We start from the raw sequence: 21,604 nt of genomic DNA, 5'->3' as shown, positions 1-21,604 counted from the left end.
AATTATCAAAGTAATCATTAGTTACAGCCCTATAAAATGAAAGGTTCTTTATTGCCATTGATGGTTCCATGAAGTACATTTAACATCCATGGAATCTTTCCATTGTACAAAAGATTCTTAATAGTAGAAAAAGGTTCTCAAACTTTTTAAAATGTTCTTCACACTAAGAAAATAACTTTTCACTGAAAGGTTCTTTAGGAACCAAAGATGGTTCTTCTGTCGCATCGCTATAAAAACCCCCTTTTGGAACCTTACTTTTTAAGAGTGTACTGTGAATTACATCCAAACACCCAAGAACCCTCCACATTTCAAAAACGTTCCTTTATTATAAATAAATTATTTGTATAAAAAATTGAATTGGCATGCTTCAACCATGGCATTTGCACACTCACAACCCAAGGTTATAGACCAGAGTAGCCAATACAAGAGACAAACGCATTTTCCAATGCAGGTCTGACACTGTGGGACAAGAATGAAATTTTCACAACCACAAAATACTTACAATTAGAATAACATGTAACATGTTCGACTCCAATATTTGTTCTGTTTCTTTAAACTTAGTATTTTTTCTCTTACCCTTTTGCCAGTGTCCCGTTTTATTGGCTGCCCATGTAAATGGCAGCTTTTGTCTCCTTTTTTTGGATGGCTGCCTAGGCTTTCTTATAAAATATCCAGGAAAAAAAGTCCAAGAGTCCATCCTCTTGTCCACAAACAACACTGATGTCTCATGCTTGGATTTCAGTCATCGGATCCTGTTTTGTCGGAGCCAGCCAGATCCAATGCCAAACCATTTTCAGGATGTGCACTCATATGGCATGATTGGTGTAGCTGACGTAGGTTGTTTTTGTGGACGGTGCTGAAAGAGCAAATAGCCAGTTAAAAAAAAGACAGCTGTGTATCGGAAACAAGAAAACACAAAATCCCTGCAAGAGATGAGAGAATTGTGGTTAATTCAGTTTGATTCTGAGTGACCATCAGAATGAAATTCTCACTTCATTTCATGGATTGAAAATGATTTTTCTCTTGCTTTCATTTAAAAGTAGGAAGGAACAATTGAGAAAGTAATAACATTCTTTTGTCATGACTTTATCTTGTGGCTCTGGGGTGTGACACATTATTCTCGAGAAGTCATTCTAAAAATATGATTCATGGCAATTAAATGAAATTAAAATGAACACATTTCAGACATTATTCACTCAATTTTTACACAAAGAAAATATGCACCTGTAACTTCTGGCACCGTTCACTCTCATGTTGTCACAAATCCATATGAATTTCTTTTTTCAAAAGAAGAATTTTTGAAGAATATCTCAGCCACTCTTGACAATATTATTAAAAAGTGAATGAGAACTATGGCTGTCAGGCTCTAAAATGATTTTAAAAAGCACAACAATTTGTACAAATGGCCCATATGACTCATAAACTATATTTCAAGTCTTCTGACAGCTTTGTGTGACAAAAACTTCATTGGCAAATTGTTCTTTTGAATCTTTTTGTTTGAACCAGTTCATGAAACCGCTCTGAATTATTCATTTATTTCATTCTGAATCAGTTTTTTAATTCAACTCACTGATTTGGTCACAGCAGATAGCAGCTCACTAAAGAGGAAGATTTTCATTGACAAACGGCTTAAATTTCTGTTAATGTAAAAAGCTGTCATATGACTAGGACTGTACTAGTAATATGGACAACTTTTATGGTGCATTTTTGAAGCTTGAAATCTCCGGCTCCCATTCAATGAAACTGCATGAAATGAGAGCACATTATGCAAAATTTATCCTTTGTGTTTCACACAAGAAAGAAAGTTCAGGGTTTTTGAACAATATCAGGTTGATTTTTGAATGATTTTTGGTCATTTTTGGGTGAACTATTCGTCAGCCAATAATCTCTTAGGCACAGTTCACCCAAAAATGAAAATCCTGTCATCGTTTACTTACCCTGAAGTTGTTCCAAACCAAACAGTTGATGGTAGCCACTGATTTAGATAGTATTTTTTTCCGTCAACTGTTTGGTTACCCACATTCTTCAAAATATCTTATTTTGTGTTCAGCAGAAGAAAGAAATTGAAACAGATTTGGAATTTCTTCAGGGTGAATGCATGATAACAGAATTTTCATTTTTGTGGGTGAAGTCCAGTGACCAACAGAAAGCTGCTTAGTTTGAAAGCTCATACATTGCAACACTATCAACAACAAACAATGGACCTTTTTTTTTGCCTGCAAAATTTTGCTAATGTGACTTACACTTCATATATTGGTACCAACATATATATAATTGGTCCATATTGCTACTAATGATTAATGCAGTACCTGTACAGAACTCACTCACAACAACACATATTAGCACTAAAACGGACAAAGTAATGCAGCATTTACAGTACACAAATTAAACATACTGAGAAACACCAAAACGTGTTTGTCCTCCAAATGGGATTCTCTGCTTATTTATTACATGGCATATTTGACTCTCATTATGAACTGGCCCAGTGTTAGAGCCCTTTAGCAGAAGGGTCACGGCACATTAGTGAGGGTCTGAACATTTGCATTAACTTTTACACAGTGCTGTGGACCTGCGCATGCTGCCCTTGCCCCGGTAAATGATCCCTCATGTAAAAGTTAACACCACACTGGCTGCTGAAATACAGTCTGTTGCCATGAGCTTGAAGTCAGTAATTCAGATTCCCTCGGACATAATTTTATATGAGATGTGAATGTGAACCAAGCCATAAATGTTCCATCTAGTGTTAGCGTCAGACAACGCAGGCAGCATAGCTAATGAATTAGCAATGAAACTCAAGTGAATGCATCCTTATCTGCTCCATTTCCTCACAATAAAAAGCTTCAGATGACAAGATAAATACCAAAGACAGTAAGCAATGCAAACATTGTAGAACGATTATCAGTTCATTAGCACAAAGATCATGCACAGCTTAGCCACCATTCAAGGAATAGTTCACCCCAAAAATGACCCCATTTTTTGGTCAAAATAGTATGTTTACTTTGTTAAATATATATGTGGGTCAATGACATATAAGAGAAAAGAAAAAAATATATACTTTAAAATTAAACTTGCATTTATGTTGGTTTAAAAAAATATTATAACATTTTCAAAACATTTTTTAACTGAAATTACTCTAAAAATATCATATAGTGCAACCATCTAAGTAATAACAAATTTAGAGCTTGAATACAAGTGTGTACAAATATTTTCATAAACATTTTTTGTAAATAAAATATTTTAAAATAAAAAGTATTTTTTACAAATTTTACAAATTAAAATTACATTTATATTTAATTTTTTAATTTTGTATTTTAAATAAAAAATATATAATTTATAAAACTAAATGTATATCTGAGACAGTGGTTCACAAATGATTTCTTAAAATGATTTAGAATAAGATTGAGGAAAAAAAATAAAAACAAGTAAAAATCAACATTTTTTATTCTTCTTTGAATAACCAGGGTTCCCACAGTCCCGGACAAGTCATGTAAATTTACAAAATGTTAAAACTCATGCCAAGCTCTAAAATATTTTACCAGGTAGAAATTATGAGTGAAAACTACTATATATTATTTATTTATTAAGAAAGAAATCCTTATCCAGTCAATTATGAATGATTAAAGTCATGTAAAGTCATTCATTAAAGTGGAAACCTTAACGTGGGACATTCAGCTCATCTGGAATTGTGAAATTTAATTTCCATAAACTAAGAGTGTTGGATCTTTCAACATCTTGTGGACAATGGAGGGCCTGGAGTCAAAGAGGTTGAGAACCACTGATAATAAAATATTAAGCCAAACTACTTAAGGTTTTCTTTTCAAAAAATTTTTTCTTTTAATGAGGCTTTTTTCTATCTTTATGATATCTTTATGAGTTTTATAACCATGAATTCTGACTTTATGCTCACCCCCCCCCACCAAAAAAAAAAAAAATCTAAATGAATTTGAATACAGAAATTAAAATACATGAATTGCATTTTTAATCTACTTTTAAACAAAGAAAAAAATCAGCATCACGTCATTGACCCATGTGCCACATTAACATTAACAGTGTGCATGATAGAGAAGACGTCTGTACTCACTACTATTGTCCACACTCTCACAGAGTTCGGTTTTCACCTCTCCATTGGGCCGTTCACTGGCCAACTGGCTGAGCTTGTTTGTCATGGTGGCAGCGGTGACGATGGCCTTGAAGCTGCGCTTGCGTTTGGGCACGTTCTGTTCCGGGTGCAGGATAATGATGTAGACTTTGGGCATGTAGAGCATCCCCAGAGATACGGACGCACTCAGGCTCAGAGAGACGGTCAGTGTGGCCGTCTGAATGTACATCTGGAGAAGAGAAGAGGGTGATATCAATGGTTAGAGTATGGGTAAAATACTGAGCAAAATAGCGCTGCCCTATAGGCGACAAATGTTCTAATGTAACACACACACACACACACACACATTTTCTTTCTTACGAAGGTCCCTGAGCTACTCTAAAGAAAAAAAATAGGTTTCTTAATCTTTCATCAAAGTGAAATATCTTTCTCCACCTCTGATGTGACTTTCTTCTTTTACTCATGTAACCAAGGCCATAGTAACTACTGTAGACTTCTTACATCTTTTTAAAGAAAACATGAGTGGTGCTTGTCCATATTTGTCACTACTGCAAAACAAAATGTTTTATTTGCTCACACTGCTCTATGGTTGTTAGGCAATTGTTTTTAGTGTTAGTTTTTTTTTTTTAGTGCTACATGGTTAGTTTTAGGCCCAATCCCAATTCTACCCCTTAGCCCTTGCTAGGTAAACTTCACCACAAACTTGCATGTTATCCCATTTCTACCCCTTAGCCCTTCCCCTTTCCCCTACCCCTCCGTTTGGCGCGTTCACGTGAAGGGGTAGGGGTGTCTCGATTCTCTTTTGGTCGGTGGGGTAGGGGTAAGGGGTAATGTCATAATAACCACCATAGACATTGAGGAGGGCTAGTACCCCCAATAATTATAAATCGCTAAACCCTTTTCTGAAATATTGCCAATTTGAGAGAGAGAGAGAGAGAGAGCGAGAGAGAGAGAGAGAGAGGGAGAGAGAGAGAGAGCGAGATGAAAGTTGCGTGCGTGCGCATCTGTGCGTTTCTCTTTTTAGAGTGAGTTTACTTCAAAAACAGCGATTTTATCCTCTAGTTGCTGGAAAATATAACGAGCGATAAGGGGAAGGGGTATAAAATAGAATTGGGATTGGGCCTTAGTCAAAAGAGGCAACCCTCAGGTCCTGGGGCTGGATTCATTAAACATTATTAAGAATTAAAATTATTCTTAACTGCTACTTTCTTCTTATTTCCTTACTAAGGAAAAACTAGCTTCTTAAAAAAAAGTAAGGCAAAACCTAAGAAGAATTCATATTCTTAAAATGAATTGTATTAAAAATCATCATAAATAACTTTTTAAGGTATAATAACATGATGCAGAGTGCTGAATTCCCACCAAGCCATTTGCAACGAAAATATCTGAGAACTTCTTAAGAATATGTCAAAGATTGCAGGTATGAATATTCTTACTAACTTCTTGGAATTCATTTTAATAATAACTTCCTTCTTAACAAGATTTTCATGAATCCAGCTGCTGATTTCTAGAACTGGATCAAGATCTTCCTTCAGTGTAAGTCTATGAGAATTTTGTTTCATTGTCCACCAGATTACAATAAGTTGTTAAATGGCACTGGCACACCTGTTCTCAACAAGCCGCATAATGTATCATTCATGTTTGAAGCACTTGCACGGGAAGAGTTGTGCAACACATTTGAGTAAGGGATTTGTTCTATGCTAATATAGCTAGGTACTTAGATAACAAGTGATGAATTATTGCTAATATTATTATGTTAGTAGATTATTAAGTTAGAATGTACCTCAAGATCAGGAGGTCTGACTACATTTTGGCGCACTCAAATCAATTCAAATCTGATTTCAATAATGCTAACGTTTACAAAGTCACAAAACTTGAACCTAGGATGCAACCACACGCCCCGAGCAAGCCAATTTAAAATGTCGATTCATCCTTGCCCATGTCTGAGAGTTTGATAAATGACTAACCTCGCTAACAAATATATTACTGATTTCCTTACCTTGGGTGCGAGTGATCAGTAAGCTAACGAGCAGTAAATGATAACATATGCCTGCTGTGGGTGAAGCAGATGATAAAGCTCTTCACGTTTATATTAAGAGAAATGGGGTGCTGAGATCGAATGAGTGCAGGTTTTTAGGTCAGGGAAGGAGAATCTAGAGCACTTACTACTGCTTATATGAGACTGAAATCAAATTAACTGTATTGCTTAGTACTGACGTGGGCAAAGAGGTAAACACATCAGCAGAGGATTTCATGTACTGTGTCTCCGAGACAACAGAGCACTGCCATCCTGTCAAAGAAATCTGACTGCGCACAATGCTCGCTGAATCTCCCTTTGAATTGTAATTTATTTCAAGTCTACCCTTGTGACCCTGCTACCACTCTTTTGTGCAAGTCTCCATACTGCCAGACAGTAGAAGGAGTGACACTCACTGAAAAAGAAATCGGAGAGCATTCTGTAGCAACTGTGGCAAAGGAATTTATGCATTTTAATTAAAGCAAGCAAAGGAGTTGTATATCCTTTAGCATTTCTTCTAAAGTGAAGTAAAAAGTGAAGTGACATGTGGCCAAGTATGGCGACCCATACTCAGAATTTGTGCTCTGCATTTAACCCATCCAAGTGCACACACACAGCAGTGAACACACACACACCGTGAACACACACCTGGAGTTACAAGTCCGACTCTCTAACCATTAAGCCACGACTGCCCCAAGAATCTAGAATGGTTATGTATTTTAGCTTGACCCTCTGCTGAAAAAAAAACTAGGCTAGTCTGATGGCTGGTTTTAAAGGGGTTTTGGCAACCTTTCAGGTGTTCAGACTGGGAGACTATCTTGACGACCAGCTAAATCTGCTGAACACCAGCCAGACCAGATTGGCCAAGATGTGTGACCATCCTGAGCCAGCTAAGTCCAGCAAAGTAACTTCGGTTTAAGATTGCCTTTTCAACAGTGTCATCCATGTAAAATATAGTCTAATTCAAGCTAAAGACGCTGATTTTTTTGGAACTAGCTGCCTGATGATGTTGTTTAAATGGCTGCTGAATGACTTGCTTTCAAAAAGACTTTGATATTTTTTCATGTGATGTCAAATGTCATATAACTATGGAGCCCCCAAGGGGACGTGGTGATAGAAAGAATATGAGACTGGAGGAAAAATTATATTTCAATGCTTTTGAGTTCACTTGCAAAAGTATTACATTCCCCCAAGAAACGTTGTTTCCTCACAAAAGCATAATCTCAACTCATATTATTTCCATTAAAAAAGGTTTGTGAGCGAAATGCAAAGTTTCTCAGAGGGACGCAAAGGTTTTGCAAGAGAACCCAAAGGTACGGTGGAATTAAAATGTTTTGTAAGAGAACCCAAAGTTTTTTGGGGTAGCGCAAAAGTTTTGTGAAGAGAGGAATGGAAAAGTTCTTAGAGGAACACATTTTTTGGGAACACTCAAAAGCATTGAAATATAATTTTTCCTTACATCTCATTATTTTCTCATTACCATGTCCCTTTAGGGGCTCCATATACTGTATATCACATCATACAGCGTGGCAGAAACAAACTGAGTGAGAAGATTCTAGAAGCTAAAAATGGTTCAGTTAAACATTTCCCTCTCTTTGTGTTTTCAGTTAGCCATTAGCAAGCTAACAGCTTGGCCTACCCTTTTAGCATAGTGCTAGCTGCTTAAAAAAGCACCTATGATTAGTCTACTCTTTCTTAAGCCCAAAGAATACTTCAGCTTTGAAGTAAATGCTTAGGTACAGTAAGTCGCATAGCCTTATTATGAGCAATAAAAATGTTGAGTTTATTTTTCAACCCCCCTCACACAGTGTCTTGTCAATGTAGGCATCTGTTGTTCTTGCCATCTCCAGTAGTTTGTTGTTGTTGTTCCATCTCATCCATTTCATTTTTGACTAAGAATCAACAAGCAGTGTTGCCATCTTTGGCTTGACTTTAAAAAAAAAAAAATACCGTCCTGTTTCTTACAATGTCTCACCTTCATCTGTAGACTACAGTGGTGGACAGTAACGGAGTAGTTTTACTTCGTTACTGTACTTAAGTAAATTTTTCAAGTATCTGTACTTTACTGGAGTAGTTTTATTTTGAGTAACTTTTACTTTTACTTCACTAAATTGGGGGGCATTTGGCCAGGGGTGGTTTTATACCACAGACAAGGTTTGAGAAGAAAAAAATCATTATGAAAATATAATGATATTTTCCTTATTATATTCATTATTTCCTTATTGGTTATTTTGGTAAAATCCCAGGTATTTTGAGCAATAGGATTATAAAAAAATATATGCTAATATAAAATTAAATGATAAAAGTAGCCTATATAAAACTGCAAAATAAATATTCATCTATCAGTACTTTTTACTTAAGTACATAAAAAATCAAGTACTTTTGTACTTTCACTCGAGTAAAATTGAAAACTGAGTACTTTTACTTTTACTGGAGTAATATTTTATTATACGTATCTATACTTTTACTCAAGTACTTGATTTGTGTACTTCGTCCACCACTGGTAGACTACTAGTTTGTACTCCTCTGATCAAATCTGGAAGTTTGCTTTGCAATACTTCCCATGTTAGTGTACCACTAGGAAGAAACACTTTATCAAAGCATTCCTCATTTGTATGTAGCTATAGATAAAAACACTTGCCAAATGAATAAATATAAATGTATTTTAGCTACACCCATTACCAACAGGTGCATAAAATCAAAGTCATGCAATCTCCACAGAAAAGCATTCAAATAGAATGAATAGCTGCTTAATTTTATATCTGCAGCAAAATTAGCACAAATACATCAAGAATATACTGCATATCCTTATAGTGTACTGTATTCTGAAAAGCACTTGTGTATGTGTTTGTATATTTTGATGTGCCTATTGTAATTCACAGCATCAGTCAGTAGCACCAAAACAGCAGGGATAAAAAAAGAAAACACACTCTCAAAAAGCCATACGAAGAAGTAAACTCCATTTAACTAAAGATCTTTGGGGGGCTTAAATGGTTTAAAAATCAATGCCACAGCATGTGAGCAGTGAACGAATAAACACAACCAACAATATATAAACTGGAACTCATTCAAAATGTCCGTAAAACTGCAGATGACTCATCTAACTCTAATTACCCCCGTCAGGCATCCTTTCCGCATCTTTTCATCTGTTCCCCTCTATTCAACTGCACCGCAATGCAAAGTGAGGGTACTGACAGAAAAACCAATTGGTATAGTTCCTTCACTCACTCCAGGATGTTTAGCACAAGCAAACCCAATGCTAATGTATGATCAGTTCCCTTCAATGAGAAAATGCACAAGTATGCTGAAGATACGGGACCGTTAATGCAGAAAATAAGCAGAAATGAGGAGGCGCGCACAAGGTTCAAATTACACGCCATGCAGCTGTAAAGAAATTTTCAGAGTTTTAATGAGCACAGAGTGAGGAGATGTGAATAAGAGAGACATGCCTCAATAAAATACTCATATCTGTGTCCTCATATTGCGGTTGCTCATTGCAATAATCTTGTTAACATCAGTGAGGGCGAAAGAAATAAGCCCGTGAGAGGTAAGGGAAACGGGAAATACGCTCGGCGGATTTCTTTCCATTTGGACTCTCTTGTCATGCGGAGGAATGAAAAAACGGTCTGATTTGAGGGAAACAATTTCCCCTTTTACGTAACTTTTAATTTAATACCACCCTGAGGGCCAGCCATTTACCACAACATTTGTTTTCATAGTGTTTGTTTCTCAAAATGAATGCTAGAGTGCTTTTATGTTAAATTCTGCGATTCCGCTAATCCCTTGTGTATGTGAAGCCACCTCGCAGAGTAAACATAGCCTATCATAACTCACTTATGCTAATCTGACTGAGATATGATATCTGGCAGATGATAATTAAACGCTGGAAAAGCTGAGAGGAATATTTTGACATGTACTATATATACAGTGGGTACGGAAAGTATTCAGACCCCCTTTTTCCCAAAAAGACTCATGGCTGTATTAGATCAAAAGGGTGCTTCTACTAAATACTGAGCAAAGGGTCTGAATACTTAGGACCATGTGATATTTCAGTTTTTCTTTTTTAATAAATCTGCAAAAATGTCAACGATTCTGTGTTTTTCTGTCAATGTGGGGTGCTGTGTGTACATTAATGAGGAAAAAAAATTAACTTAAATGATTTTAGCAAATGGCTGCAATATAACAAGGAGTGAAAAATTTAAGGGGGTCTGAATACTTTCCGTACCCACTGTAGGCTTAAAATCTTGATATTTTGCTTATCTAAAACATTATGTAAAATCAGGCTAAATGATACTTCAGCTCAATGAAAAACACACCAGTTACACCCCACTCGTGATTTTTTTAAACTGTTATGCTTCTTCAAAAGACAGTTGCTAACAAGTTGTTAAATGGGACTACAGGCGTTGTCGGAGACATTAAACGTCATCACCCCGAACAGATGATCAAATTATCCAATTTTCCAATTGTAGTATAATTAGTACAATTAATTGTAGAATAACCAGTTAATAGTTTCCTGTATTTTATATTGTTGTTCGACAAGACTCAGGGTCCGTACCATAAGGTGAACTCATATTACGATTATTCCATGTAAACACCACATTTACCGGCTTTACGTGGTCACGGTGAAAGTGAAACATTAATTATGCATAGTGCTTAAGGCCACATTAAAATGAAATGTTTACACCCACATGAAGCAGTTAGAAAGCAGAAAGATTGAGGATTTTCTAGAAGCAAGGATAAAATACCATTTTGTGTAACCACCCTAACAAAATGATAGCTGAAATGTGGTACTTTATTAACTAAAATAAATGTTACCATATCCAAAAACTTAATGATTAAAAATCATCCACAGAGTAAATCCTTTTCACTAAACATGTTTCTAAAAATAAGTTTGAAAAAGTTGTTGGAAGCATGGTGGTGGTGACGTTGAAGGCAAGTGACTTTGGTGTAGTTCGTTTATAGCCTAAGTTTAGCTTTTTAGCCTGGTATTTAGGCTTCAAAATTCATAAAAGTTATATTATTTTGTAAAGATTATCTTGATGGACAAAACGTGTAAGTAACATGAACTATGGATGAACACAGAGCTTATTTTTTACGATCATCAAAAAACCTATGGAAAAATCCTATTGGCTTTTTATCAAGGGAACCAGTGTGATGCTAACAGCCGATTGGCCTACAAAGTGACGTCATAGTTCCACCACTCTATTAAATGAGTACGATGGCAAATACCTTACATTTAATAGCCAGAAATATGCTGTATGCAAACAGAAACACAAACGCTTGACCAACACATTGCGTTGCATAGCTGCGATGCTAACAAACCTGTGAAAAACGTGACTGTAGAAGAATGCTATAGCACCCCTTGTGGCTAAGCTTGGTTTGCTGTTTGCAGTGTGTACTTGGATGGATTATGAACTGCATTTGGACACATTTCCAGAATGCAACACGTGAAATTGAGCTTATATTGCTGGCAGATCTAATATAAAGTTTTGCACATTAAGGTATGGTCACAATAGCAAAATTTTGGTGAAATTTTACTGGCAAAAAGATCAACTGTCTATTGTTAATAGTGTAGCAATATATGAAGCATAAGTTCACACAGAAGTCACTTTCAAACCAAACAGCTTTCTGTTGGTCAACTTGAACCTGTTGCGAAATTTTTCCTGATCGTGTGGATTCCAATTGAAATTGCCTGCATTTCACCTGCAAAACATTATTGAACAACAATGAATGTGACTGCACCTAAAGGGTGAGGTGTTTTGCTCAATGCTCAACCATGTTTGTCATTCCTAAGGGGATGTTTACACTACACCATTTTCTAAAAACGTTTTATGCATTATAGCTGTTCGTTTACGTGACAATGGCATTTTGGGAGCCTGAAAACACAAACTTTTGAAAATAGGTTTCAAAGAGCAAATTTTTGAAAACTATGCAGTTATCGTCTTTGTGTACAAAAATACAAAAACACACATTTGTGAAGACAGTGACATCATGCACATGTGTATTACTACACTCTATAGGTATACGCAAGTACTTGACAACCTAAACAAAAATGGCGGACTACAGGACTGTGTTTGTGCAAGCATAATACAGCATTTTTAGATGTATTTGTATTTTGATAATGTTGTCGTCTATGCGTAAAATGTTTCAAAAACACAAGAGAAAAAAAACGTTGCCATTTTTAGTACATTGTTCTCGTGTACACGTACCTTAAGAATGTAACTTTTAAATCAAGCAGCTTTCAGTTGGTCAATGCGGAGAGAAATTTTTAACAATTGCGTGGTTCTTGCTGGATTTTGCCTGTGAAAATTTGCCGAACAGCAGTAATTATGACCACATCTTGATATTTAAGGCTTAATTGATATTTTAATTACCTTAACATGTAGTTTTTGCATGTTCCTCCTGTAAATAATGGGCCAGTTCTTGCCGCCTATATCACGCGTGACCTTCCCAACATGCATACTTCACATGAGAGGTCGTGAACTAAACTGAGCTGGACGAAGGCGAGCATTTGAAGTATATAATTTTTTTTTTTTTCAGAAAATGACTGATTGTTTCGCTAGAGAAGAACCTAAATTGTAGGCTGGGGTTGTGTGGATTATGTTAATGATGCCTAAATATAGATTTTGGACCATCAAAAATGGTCTACATTGAGCCCTGTTCACTTGCATTAGATGGAGAAAAATCCTGGAATATTTCCCTCCAAATTCCAAAATATTAATTCCTCTTTGGCTTAAGAATGAAAGTCATACACATCTTTGATGGCTTAGTGGGATGAGTAAATAATCAGGAAATGTTCATTTTGGGTTAACTATTCCTTTAAAGAAACCATCTAAATGTTAATAGGGTGAGGCGATTTGTGCATGCAATCACAAGATGCATTGAGTCTTGGTGCTCATGTGGATAACCAAGGTTCAAGTCTGACCCATGATATGTTCTGAGCCAACTATAAACTTCGATTTCATACTGAAATATTGTACACTCTCTAGTGTCAAGGATGAGAAAAAAAAGCATGCTTGCTGCATACAAAACAAATACTGAGGTGGATTTGAACCCGCTAACCCCCTCTAGTCATTTTCAATAGGTTGGCACAATGGATTACAGACCATTTAGTTGATTGGCAGTTATATTGTCTGCAAGTAGGGCTGCACGATTAATCGCATGCGATATTTAACGCGCATCTTGTCAGAAAGCCGGTTCTGTAATCAACTGATAAGATGCGCGTTAAATATCGCATGCGATTAATCGTGCAGCCCTATCTGCAAGGGAAACTATCCAAGGGATAATCCATTGTAATGAGCCTCATGCACGTCACATGCCGGGAACATTTTAAGTGGGAAAATGGCAGTTTGATCAATGTCAATGTGCTTCAAATCCCTTTTGGTAATTACTACACTGAATCACTCCATGAGCTAATTCTGTGTTGCATGCACAATCGGATTCGATACCATGTCAGGCTTTGCACAGGTGTGTTGCCTTCAAAAATGTCTCTGCTCAGCAGTAGATTTAGAACATTGCAGCAATGGTGTCAAAAATGCAGGTTACTAAAGGTGTAAGGTTACTAAATGTTGTAAACACAAACACACAATCACAAAATGAAAGAATGCTAGGAAATGTCCTTTCGGCAGGGAAAATATGATCAAACAAAATATGTAAGGGATAGCAAACAGTTAGCCAGTCATTATAGCAAAATAAACCCGACAGCAGAGCCAGTCAAACCATTACGCTACACAGGCGATCGCTTAGGACACCATCTCTTGGGATTTATTCACTTTGATGAGAAAGTTCAATAGTTGAGATGAGAAAGATTCTCGCGCAGTGGGGTTTTAAACTGGGGCCGGTAGAAAACGCCTTTACCAAAAGTGTTTTTTTTTTTCTAGAACTGTCATAGTAAACTGTAAATATATGGAACTATAAAGAATGAATGTGTGTGTGTGTGTGTGTGTGTGTGTGTGTGTATACTGTATATATAAATATACATACACACTATTTCAACTGATATATATACAAATTTTAATTAAATTAAAAACATTTAATAAAAAAAAACTAATAGTGTGTAGAAATATTTATGCAATGAATCTGTATTAAATTGTTTTAAAAAGACTTAATATAAAGTGATTATGTTCCAGATAATATTTTAATAATTTAATGCTTTTTGTATCATAACAACATAAATGTCAGTTATTTAATTTAGCATAATATAACACTTTCTCACACAGTATAAAGGGCGATCATCATATTACATTACAGGGTGAGAAGTCGTCATTTATCACCCTGAAGAGGATTTAATCATGTTGTCGAGCTTCGAGATGAATTCTTAATAAGCATTGCTTTCAATCCTCAGTTTTTGCACAAATTGTCCTTTAACATAACACTTGGCATCAATATCTGACAGCAAATCTTTGTAGGCAGAAATCTCAACACATGTCACAGATATTAGACATGCAGAGAAGACTGTGTTTTTAATCCTGGCTTCTTTTGGCAGCACTAATGAGCACTGGACAGAAATACTTCCTGGTGCAGAAAGAACAGAGGGTTCAGCCTACAGTCTGCAGACCACCACTGAAGTCATCAACATTATAAGACCCACACTGGCCCGGACCGACAGAGGCAGCACACTCTATTTATGGCCCATTAACAGCAGCAGCACTATTCCTCTGGGTCATGTTTGATCACCTCCATATATCTGATAATGAGCATCTCTCAGATGAGTGCTTGTTTTTGATGCAAAGACCTAAAAGACTAACAAGCACTGTATACTGATGGAGCGGCCAATGAGGAGATGATGTAGATGATCCTCATCTGTTCACTTCATCATGTTGCCACAACAATAAGAGAGAGGTATGCGACGATAGATAATGACAGTAATGACAATAGCAATATATATTATTATAAAATGCTGTATACAGATGCACCTGCACTGATTGAGGGATGATTCATATGAAGTTGTAATATAACCTAATGACTCTACTGAACAGAACTGGATGCGATATAACTGAAAACAACAAAATACTACATTATCTAGCATTGAAGTGCATACATAATATAATCATTTAACACATACATTATGTGAACACAATTGATCACGATTAGAACATGAAAAAAGATGACTTAAAAGGCCACATAGAGACTCGTGAAATGTTTTATAATTTGTTCATTTACATGAAAAAAAAACTGATTCAAAAGAGAGAATTGGACTTTCAAAACTCTACATACAAGGACAGTTCAATAATACAATACAATGCAATACAATACAATACAATACAATATAATATAATTATATTATATTATATTAATATAATAAAGTCTAATAAAGTCAAATATAAAAAACCTATTAATATAAATAGTTTTGTTTTTTATCACTGCTTTTCAGCTTCTTACTCAAAAGCTGAACTACTGTCACACTACTGAAATATGTAGTAAAATTCATGGCATTGCTATGTTAAATAGTTACTTTTTTTTTTTTAAGAAATTAATACTTTTATTCAGCAAGGATGCATTAAAATGACAGTAAAGATATTTATTATGTTCCAATAGATTTATATTTAATATGGAAGACATTTGTTTGAAATTTCTATTCATCAAAGAATCCAGATTTTTTTTATATTAAGTAGCATATCTGTTATTATTTAACATTCATAATATCAAGCAATATTTCTTGAGAGAATAATTTCTGAAGGATCATGTGACACTGAAGACTGTAATGATGCTGAAAATTCAGCTTTGCATCACAGAAATAAATTATGTTTTAAAATATATTAAAGTATAGATAGAAAACAGCTATTTTAAATTGTAATAACATTTCCAAATATTACTGTTTTTACTGTAGCCTTGGTGAGCAACAAGAGACTTCAAAAACATACAAAAAAACCACTTTTGAACATTAGTGACTTACCCGCTCTGCAGATTGTGCGGTCCCAAAGAAGATGGGAATGAAGGCCAGCCAGATGATGCAGGTGGTGTACATGGTAAATCCAATGGGCTTGGCCTCATTGAAGGTCTCCGGCACTCCCCTGGTCTTGATTGCGTAAACAGTGCACGTGACCATCAAAAGGATGCTATAGCCCAGTGAGCAGATGAGTGACAGGTCTGAGATGTCACACTTGAGCACCCCGCGTGCGTTTTCAGGGTCCTGCGTGCGCTGCTCGCCGTAATCCACAACAGTGTGCGGCGGGTCAGCCACGAACCACACAAACACACCCATTAACTGAACTGAGATGAGGCTGAAGGTAATGACTAGCTGGGAGGCGGGGCTAATGAACCGCGGCGCCGCGACCGACCTCTTGCCCTGCTCAAAGATCCGATGGATGCGGTTGGTCTTGGTGAGCAAGGCGGCGTAGCTGAAACACATGCCCAAACCCAGAAAGATCCTGCGGAAGGAGCAGACGGCCAATCCAGGTGCCGCTATCATGGGAAACGTGATGACGTAGCATAGGAAAATTCCCGTTAGCAGCACGTAACTCATTTCCCTGCCAGAGGCCCGTACGATTGGCGTGTCGTTGTGACGCACGAAAGTCACCACCACAAAGGTCGTGGCAAGAATTCCCAGGATGGCGATGAAGACGGGTGCTACAGCCCACGGCGAGTACCACTCCAGCTTAATGATGGGGATTGGCTGGCAGCCTGTTCGGTTTTGATCTGGTCGTTGCTCATACGGGCAAAGCTGGCACGTGAACTCACTGGCCTGGTAATGGTAGCCCTCGCAGCGCTCGCAGTGCCAGCAGCACGGCACCCCCTTCACAACCTTCTTCCGCTCGCCAGTCTGACAGGGCAGGCTGCATACAGACGCCGGCACAGATGAGTCCCCACTCGCCCACTGCATGGCATTCATCTGATGACAAACAACGTCAGAATTATTCTGGTAAATGTCAAAAAGTATTTGTTATTTTCAGATTCTGTCGAATTAACTTGTATAGTAAAAGTAAAAAAAAAACAAAAAAAATGAACAAAGGAACATATTATGAAGGTAACATTAATTGTTATTAAAAAGATAAAGATGGAAAATTTGCCAACAGTAGTGAGAATGACTTGTTTGACAGAGAAAATAAAATAAAACAAAACCAGAACATAAGTCAAACTGTTAATTAATTTAAAAAATTTTTAAATAAATATTTTTATTTAAAAAATATATAATATAATATACACTACCGTTAAAAAGCTTGTGGTTGTCATGATTATTTAATGTTTTAGAATATTTTCTTATGCTCAAAAATACAGTAAAAACAGTAATATTGCGAAATCATATTACATTTTAAAATAATTGTTTTCTATCTGAATATTTTTTCAAATGTAATTTATTCCTGTGAGGCAAAGCTGAATTTTCAGTCTTCAGTGTCACATGATCCTTCAGAAATCATTCTAATATGCTGATTTGATGCTCGAGAAAGATTTCTTATTTTTATCAATGTTGAAAACAGTTACAGAAACTGATACATTTCTCTTTAGGATTCTTGGATGAATAGACAGTTCAAAAGAACAACATTGTTTTATATAATCTTTTTTTAAACATTGTAAATGTCACTTGTGATCAATTTACTTAATTTGTGCTCAATAAAAGTATTAATTTCTTTCGAACAAAAAAATCATACTGACCCCAAACTTTTAGACTACTACTACAAACTACTTTAACAGTAGTATAAAGGCTGGAATACACTACATGACTTTTAAAATCTGAACAGATTTTAAAATGCTAGGCATCATACACTTACCGACTTTGTAAACAATCACATAGGAAAAACTGAGGATCACACACTACCAGACTTTAAAATCGTTTAAAATGTGCACCTTGTTGCTAGGAAATGTGTGACAAATGAAAACAATATGTGTTCTAAAATCGGTTCAAAATATCAAACATGCTTGATATCCTCCGACTAGATACATTCATAGTCTGAAGAGTCTGTGACCATCATACACTACACGATTTTATGAAATCTGTCAACTCAAATCTGCAGACTGGCTCTGACTTTCGGCAACTAGCGTTAACTTCTCAAGACTGTAAATCACGGCAAATCTGAGCAACAATCTGAGCAAAAAATGTCTAGTGTATTCCAGCCTTAAATCATCAATGCCAGCACATACACAATTAATTTCACGTCTGTGGAGCAAAAATTAATTACGAATTACAGGTGTTAATTCAACACCACTAATTGTACACTGTAATTGCCATAATCATTATGACAGTCGTCTACACCATAATCATCATCAAAGCAAGTAACTATTTTACAGGCAGCCTCTAACATTTAAGTACACTTGAAAAGAAATGTAGATGAACTCCATACATTTAAATGCAGCTGATCCGTCCAGTGGCCGATGATTCTGTACTCAGCCGACCTGTTTGTTATCTGATACTGATAGATGTCGTAGCGTCCAGGGGCATCTCCATTTTCATTAAACACAACGAGGGTCTTGGCACTTCCTGTCAGAAGAGATGAAACAACATTATGATTGTCCTATCGTGTGCAAACCTGAATCAGACACTGTAGGCTACATAATCTCCCATGGCCAAGATGAATCCGTAAACACATCAGACAATGCTTAAGACATAAAAACATCAGTGTTTCTGCATAAAAAAACAGTCAACCAACAAGATGAATACATTACAATCAGTGATAAGCTAAAAATGAAATCAGGGTCATATTCTGAACAAACTAATTTAGTGAACTGCTAACAAAGCATGAGAGGATCATCTTCAGTTGTTACCTGTTATTATACAAAATCATTCCATCATTATGGAGCCCTGGTGAGTTTTCTCGGGCCTACAGGAGTCGTCTCAGATGAGCAATTTCAGCGGCATACAGAGCAGCTCGTGAGGAGGGAGAGTTTGCATCATATGAGGATCTCTCCAGATGGGGAATCATGCATTATTAAAACACCTGCATACAGTCAGCTGTGGAGTGGGCCTGGAGGATTCCACAGGAAATGCTGCTTGCTGCTACGACACCTCGAGCAACAAAATAATCAGATTACTCATTTAGAGTCGCACGCTCTGCACACACAATATCTTTTAAGATGCGTCCGCGTGCCAGGCAGCGATTCAAAATGAGTCAATTCATTGACAAGGTTAGAGCAAAAGTGAAGTGAAATGACTGATAAAATAAAGTCAACAATAGAAGTTCTTCCTAAAAACTGTAGGTGACATTTCTGGGGACTGTGGCATGATGATGGTCAGTTTTCATAATTTAGTGTACTGTATTGGTATGACAAAAACGGTACATTTGTATTGCAAAAAAGGGAAAAAAAATGAATAAACACATTTATCAAATAACAAAATAATCTAATCAAATATCAAAAACACATCAACAAAACAAAAAACAAAAGAAAAACACAACACAAAACACCAAAGAAAAACAACACAACAACAAAAACAAAAGAAAAACAGCAAAAAAAAAACATAAAAACAAAAGCAAAACACAACAAAACGAAAACATCGCAAAAAACAAAAAAGCAAAACTAAATACAACAAAAAACAAAACAAAAGAAAAAACAACAACAACAAAAAACAACGAAAACATCAACAAAACAAACATCACAGCAAAACAAAACACAACAATAAGTTAAACACCACCACCACAAAAAAAACACAAAAAAATTAAAAACTAAAACAAAACACAATACAACAAAACACAAAACAAATGCCACAAAAAACCAAAAGCAAAACACAGTACAATAAAAAAACACAATAAAACAAACAAAAACTAAATACAATACAACATAACACAATAAAACACAAAAAACACCAAACACACAAAAAATGCAAAACACAATACAAGAAAACAACACAAACACGCACTACAACAAAGCAAAACAAAAGCAAAACAACACAATAAAACACAACAAAACAAAACACAATTTAAGGTAAAAAAAATTAAAGCAAGAATATATGAATTCAGTACAGAGAGATGAATTAATATTTTTTTAATTTAATGTTTAGGAGTTATTTAAAAAAAGATAGTGATGAAAAATAACACTAAATGTGTTAATAACAGTTTTAATGAGACACAGACAGAAGGCGGATCCCACACTGTCCCTCAAATAAATTATCTGTGCATTGCTTCTGTTTTTTTTGTTGTAAAATATGAATCCAGAACAAAGTTGGCATAAGCCTCTTCATCTTGATGCAGGACACTGACCATTCTCTAATCAACGACTTGATTGCAGCCTCTCGCTTGTACAATCCAAACGCCTCGAACAAAGACTGTGACAATACACAAGGAATGATTAAAGGGTGGACGAGATGTTTTGAATAAGCCAAGTCTTGGTTTAATCACAGGTTAGACCTCATTCTCAAGACTTGAAATTAGACAGTGCTAATTCAAAGTGGCCTGTGGAAAGCAAAACATGGAGAGGGAACGCGCCTATAACGAACGAGTCGTCCTACTGTAATTTATGTGCACAAGTTTCGACTTGATCTCGGCATTACTTTTCACAGTACATGCATTGCAAATATAATCCGCAGTGGAGTGAATCACTCCTGTGCACTGCCTGAAGATGTATCTCATTATAACACACCGTGGCTAAAATTCAGCATCAACAATTAATCAGCTCAAGTGTGCTTTATTTAAAAAGAACAAAGGCCAACAAAATGAGTTCATATGAGCATTCGGCACAGATGATCAAAACTGTGAATCATTATGGCATATGTGATGAATCGACAACTCCATAAACTCCTGGAGTCCCAGGCTCGATTATTAGGGCCAGACACACAATTCCCATGTGTTAGAAGTGGGCTACTTTTGAACCGCTACGTCTTAATTAATTTCCTGTGAGGGAAATGCCTTCGACAACCTCGTGGACTCAAGGGAGATTCATACTAATAGCTATTTGATGGAGCTCATGCTCAAGTGGTGTGTTTGCCAGCTCTCTTACGGGAAGTGCTAACCTAATCAACAGAAGTTGAATGCTCGAGACGCTCACCCCATTGAAACACAGCCCGAGTAAATGGTAAATAAGACAGTTTTTGCTCTAAGGAGGGCATTCAGTCATGTGGAGAGCATGAAAGATCATCTCTGTGGGGTGCATCTCCAATACCGTCCACCAGGCGTTGACCGCAGCCAACTGTGTCACCACATTTGTAAAAACCGTCGCCTCTAGCATTGCTTTTTTGCCGAAAGTGAAGACATCTGAACACTATGCTGATTCACTGAATTGGATTAGAGTGTTTTCTCCGTCTTCCGAGAGGCCTATGCTAATGTGATTTGAACTACCTGAGGTTTGTGAAAAAATAAAGTGAAAAAAATAAAAAATAAAATAAAATAAAAGTTAACAATGGAAAACTAAAAATAATTAATTAAACAATTTTGCCACAAACCGATATGTAATATTAGATCATTTTCCTAAATAAATAAATGACAAAGAAAATATTTTTGTCTCATTTGTTTGATTGGGTTCTCTTTGTCTACTTCCAGGACTTGTGTTTTGGTCATATTTACGCTGAAATATAGAAAATTCTAAAGGGTTGGCAAACTTTCAAGCAGCACTATATACATATA

The 21,604-nt window shown here is 36.2% G+C and overlaps 1 protein-coding gene across 1 annotated transcript in view; it reads right to left on the bottom strand.

Moving 5' to 3' along the window:
• Nucleotides 1–649: 649 nt before the first annotated feature.
• Nucleotides 650–21,604, bottom strand: part of LOC107698172 (metabotropic glutamate receptor 8-like) — a 173,887-nt gene continuing 152,932 nt past the window's right edge. Inside the window, exons 9-12 of the mRNA XM_016499135.1 lie at nucleotides 18,395–18,531; nucleotides 16,012–16,947; nucleotides 4,082–4,328; nucleotides 650–856 (exon numbers count right to left, since the gene is read on the bottom strand). Of these exons, the coding sequence (XP_016354621.1) occupies nucleotides 807–856; nucleotides 4,082–4,328; nucleotides 16,012–16,947; nucleotides 18,395–18,531 (1,370 nt within the window). The 3' untranslated portion in view covers nucleotides 650–806. The remainder of the gene's footprint in view (nucleotides 857–4,081; nucleotides 4,329–16,011; nucleotides 16,948–18,394; nucleotides 18,532–21,604) is intronic.

Source organism: Sinocyclocheilus anshuiensis, unplaced genomic scaffold (assembly GCF_001515605.1).
Source record: "Sinocyclocheilus anshuiensis isolate Anshui unplaced genomic scaffold, SAMN03320099.WGS_v1.1 scaffold1054, whole genome shotgun sequence".
NCBI lineage: Eukaryota > Metazoa > Chordata > Actinopteri > Cypriniformes > Cyprinidae > Sinocyclocheilus > Sinocyclocheilus anshuiensis.
Note: the sequence above shows the minus strand (reverse complement) of the source record. Positions and strands in the feature narration are given on the sequence as shown.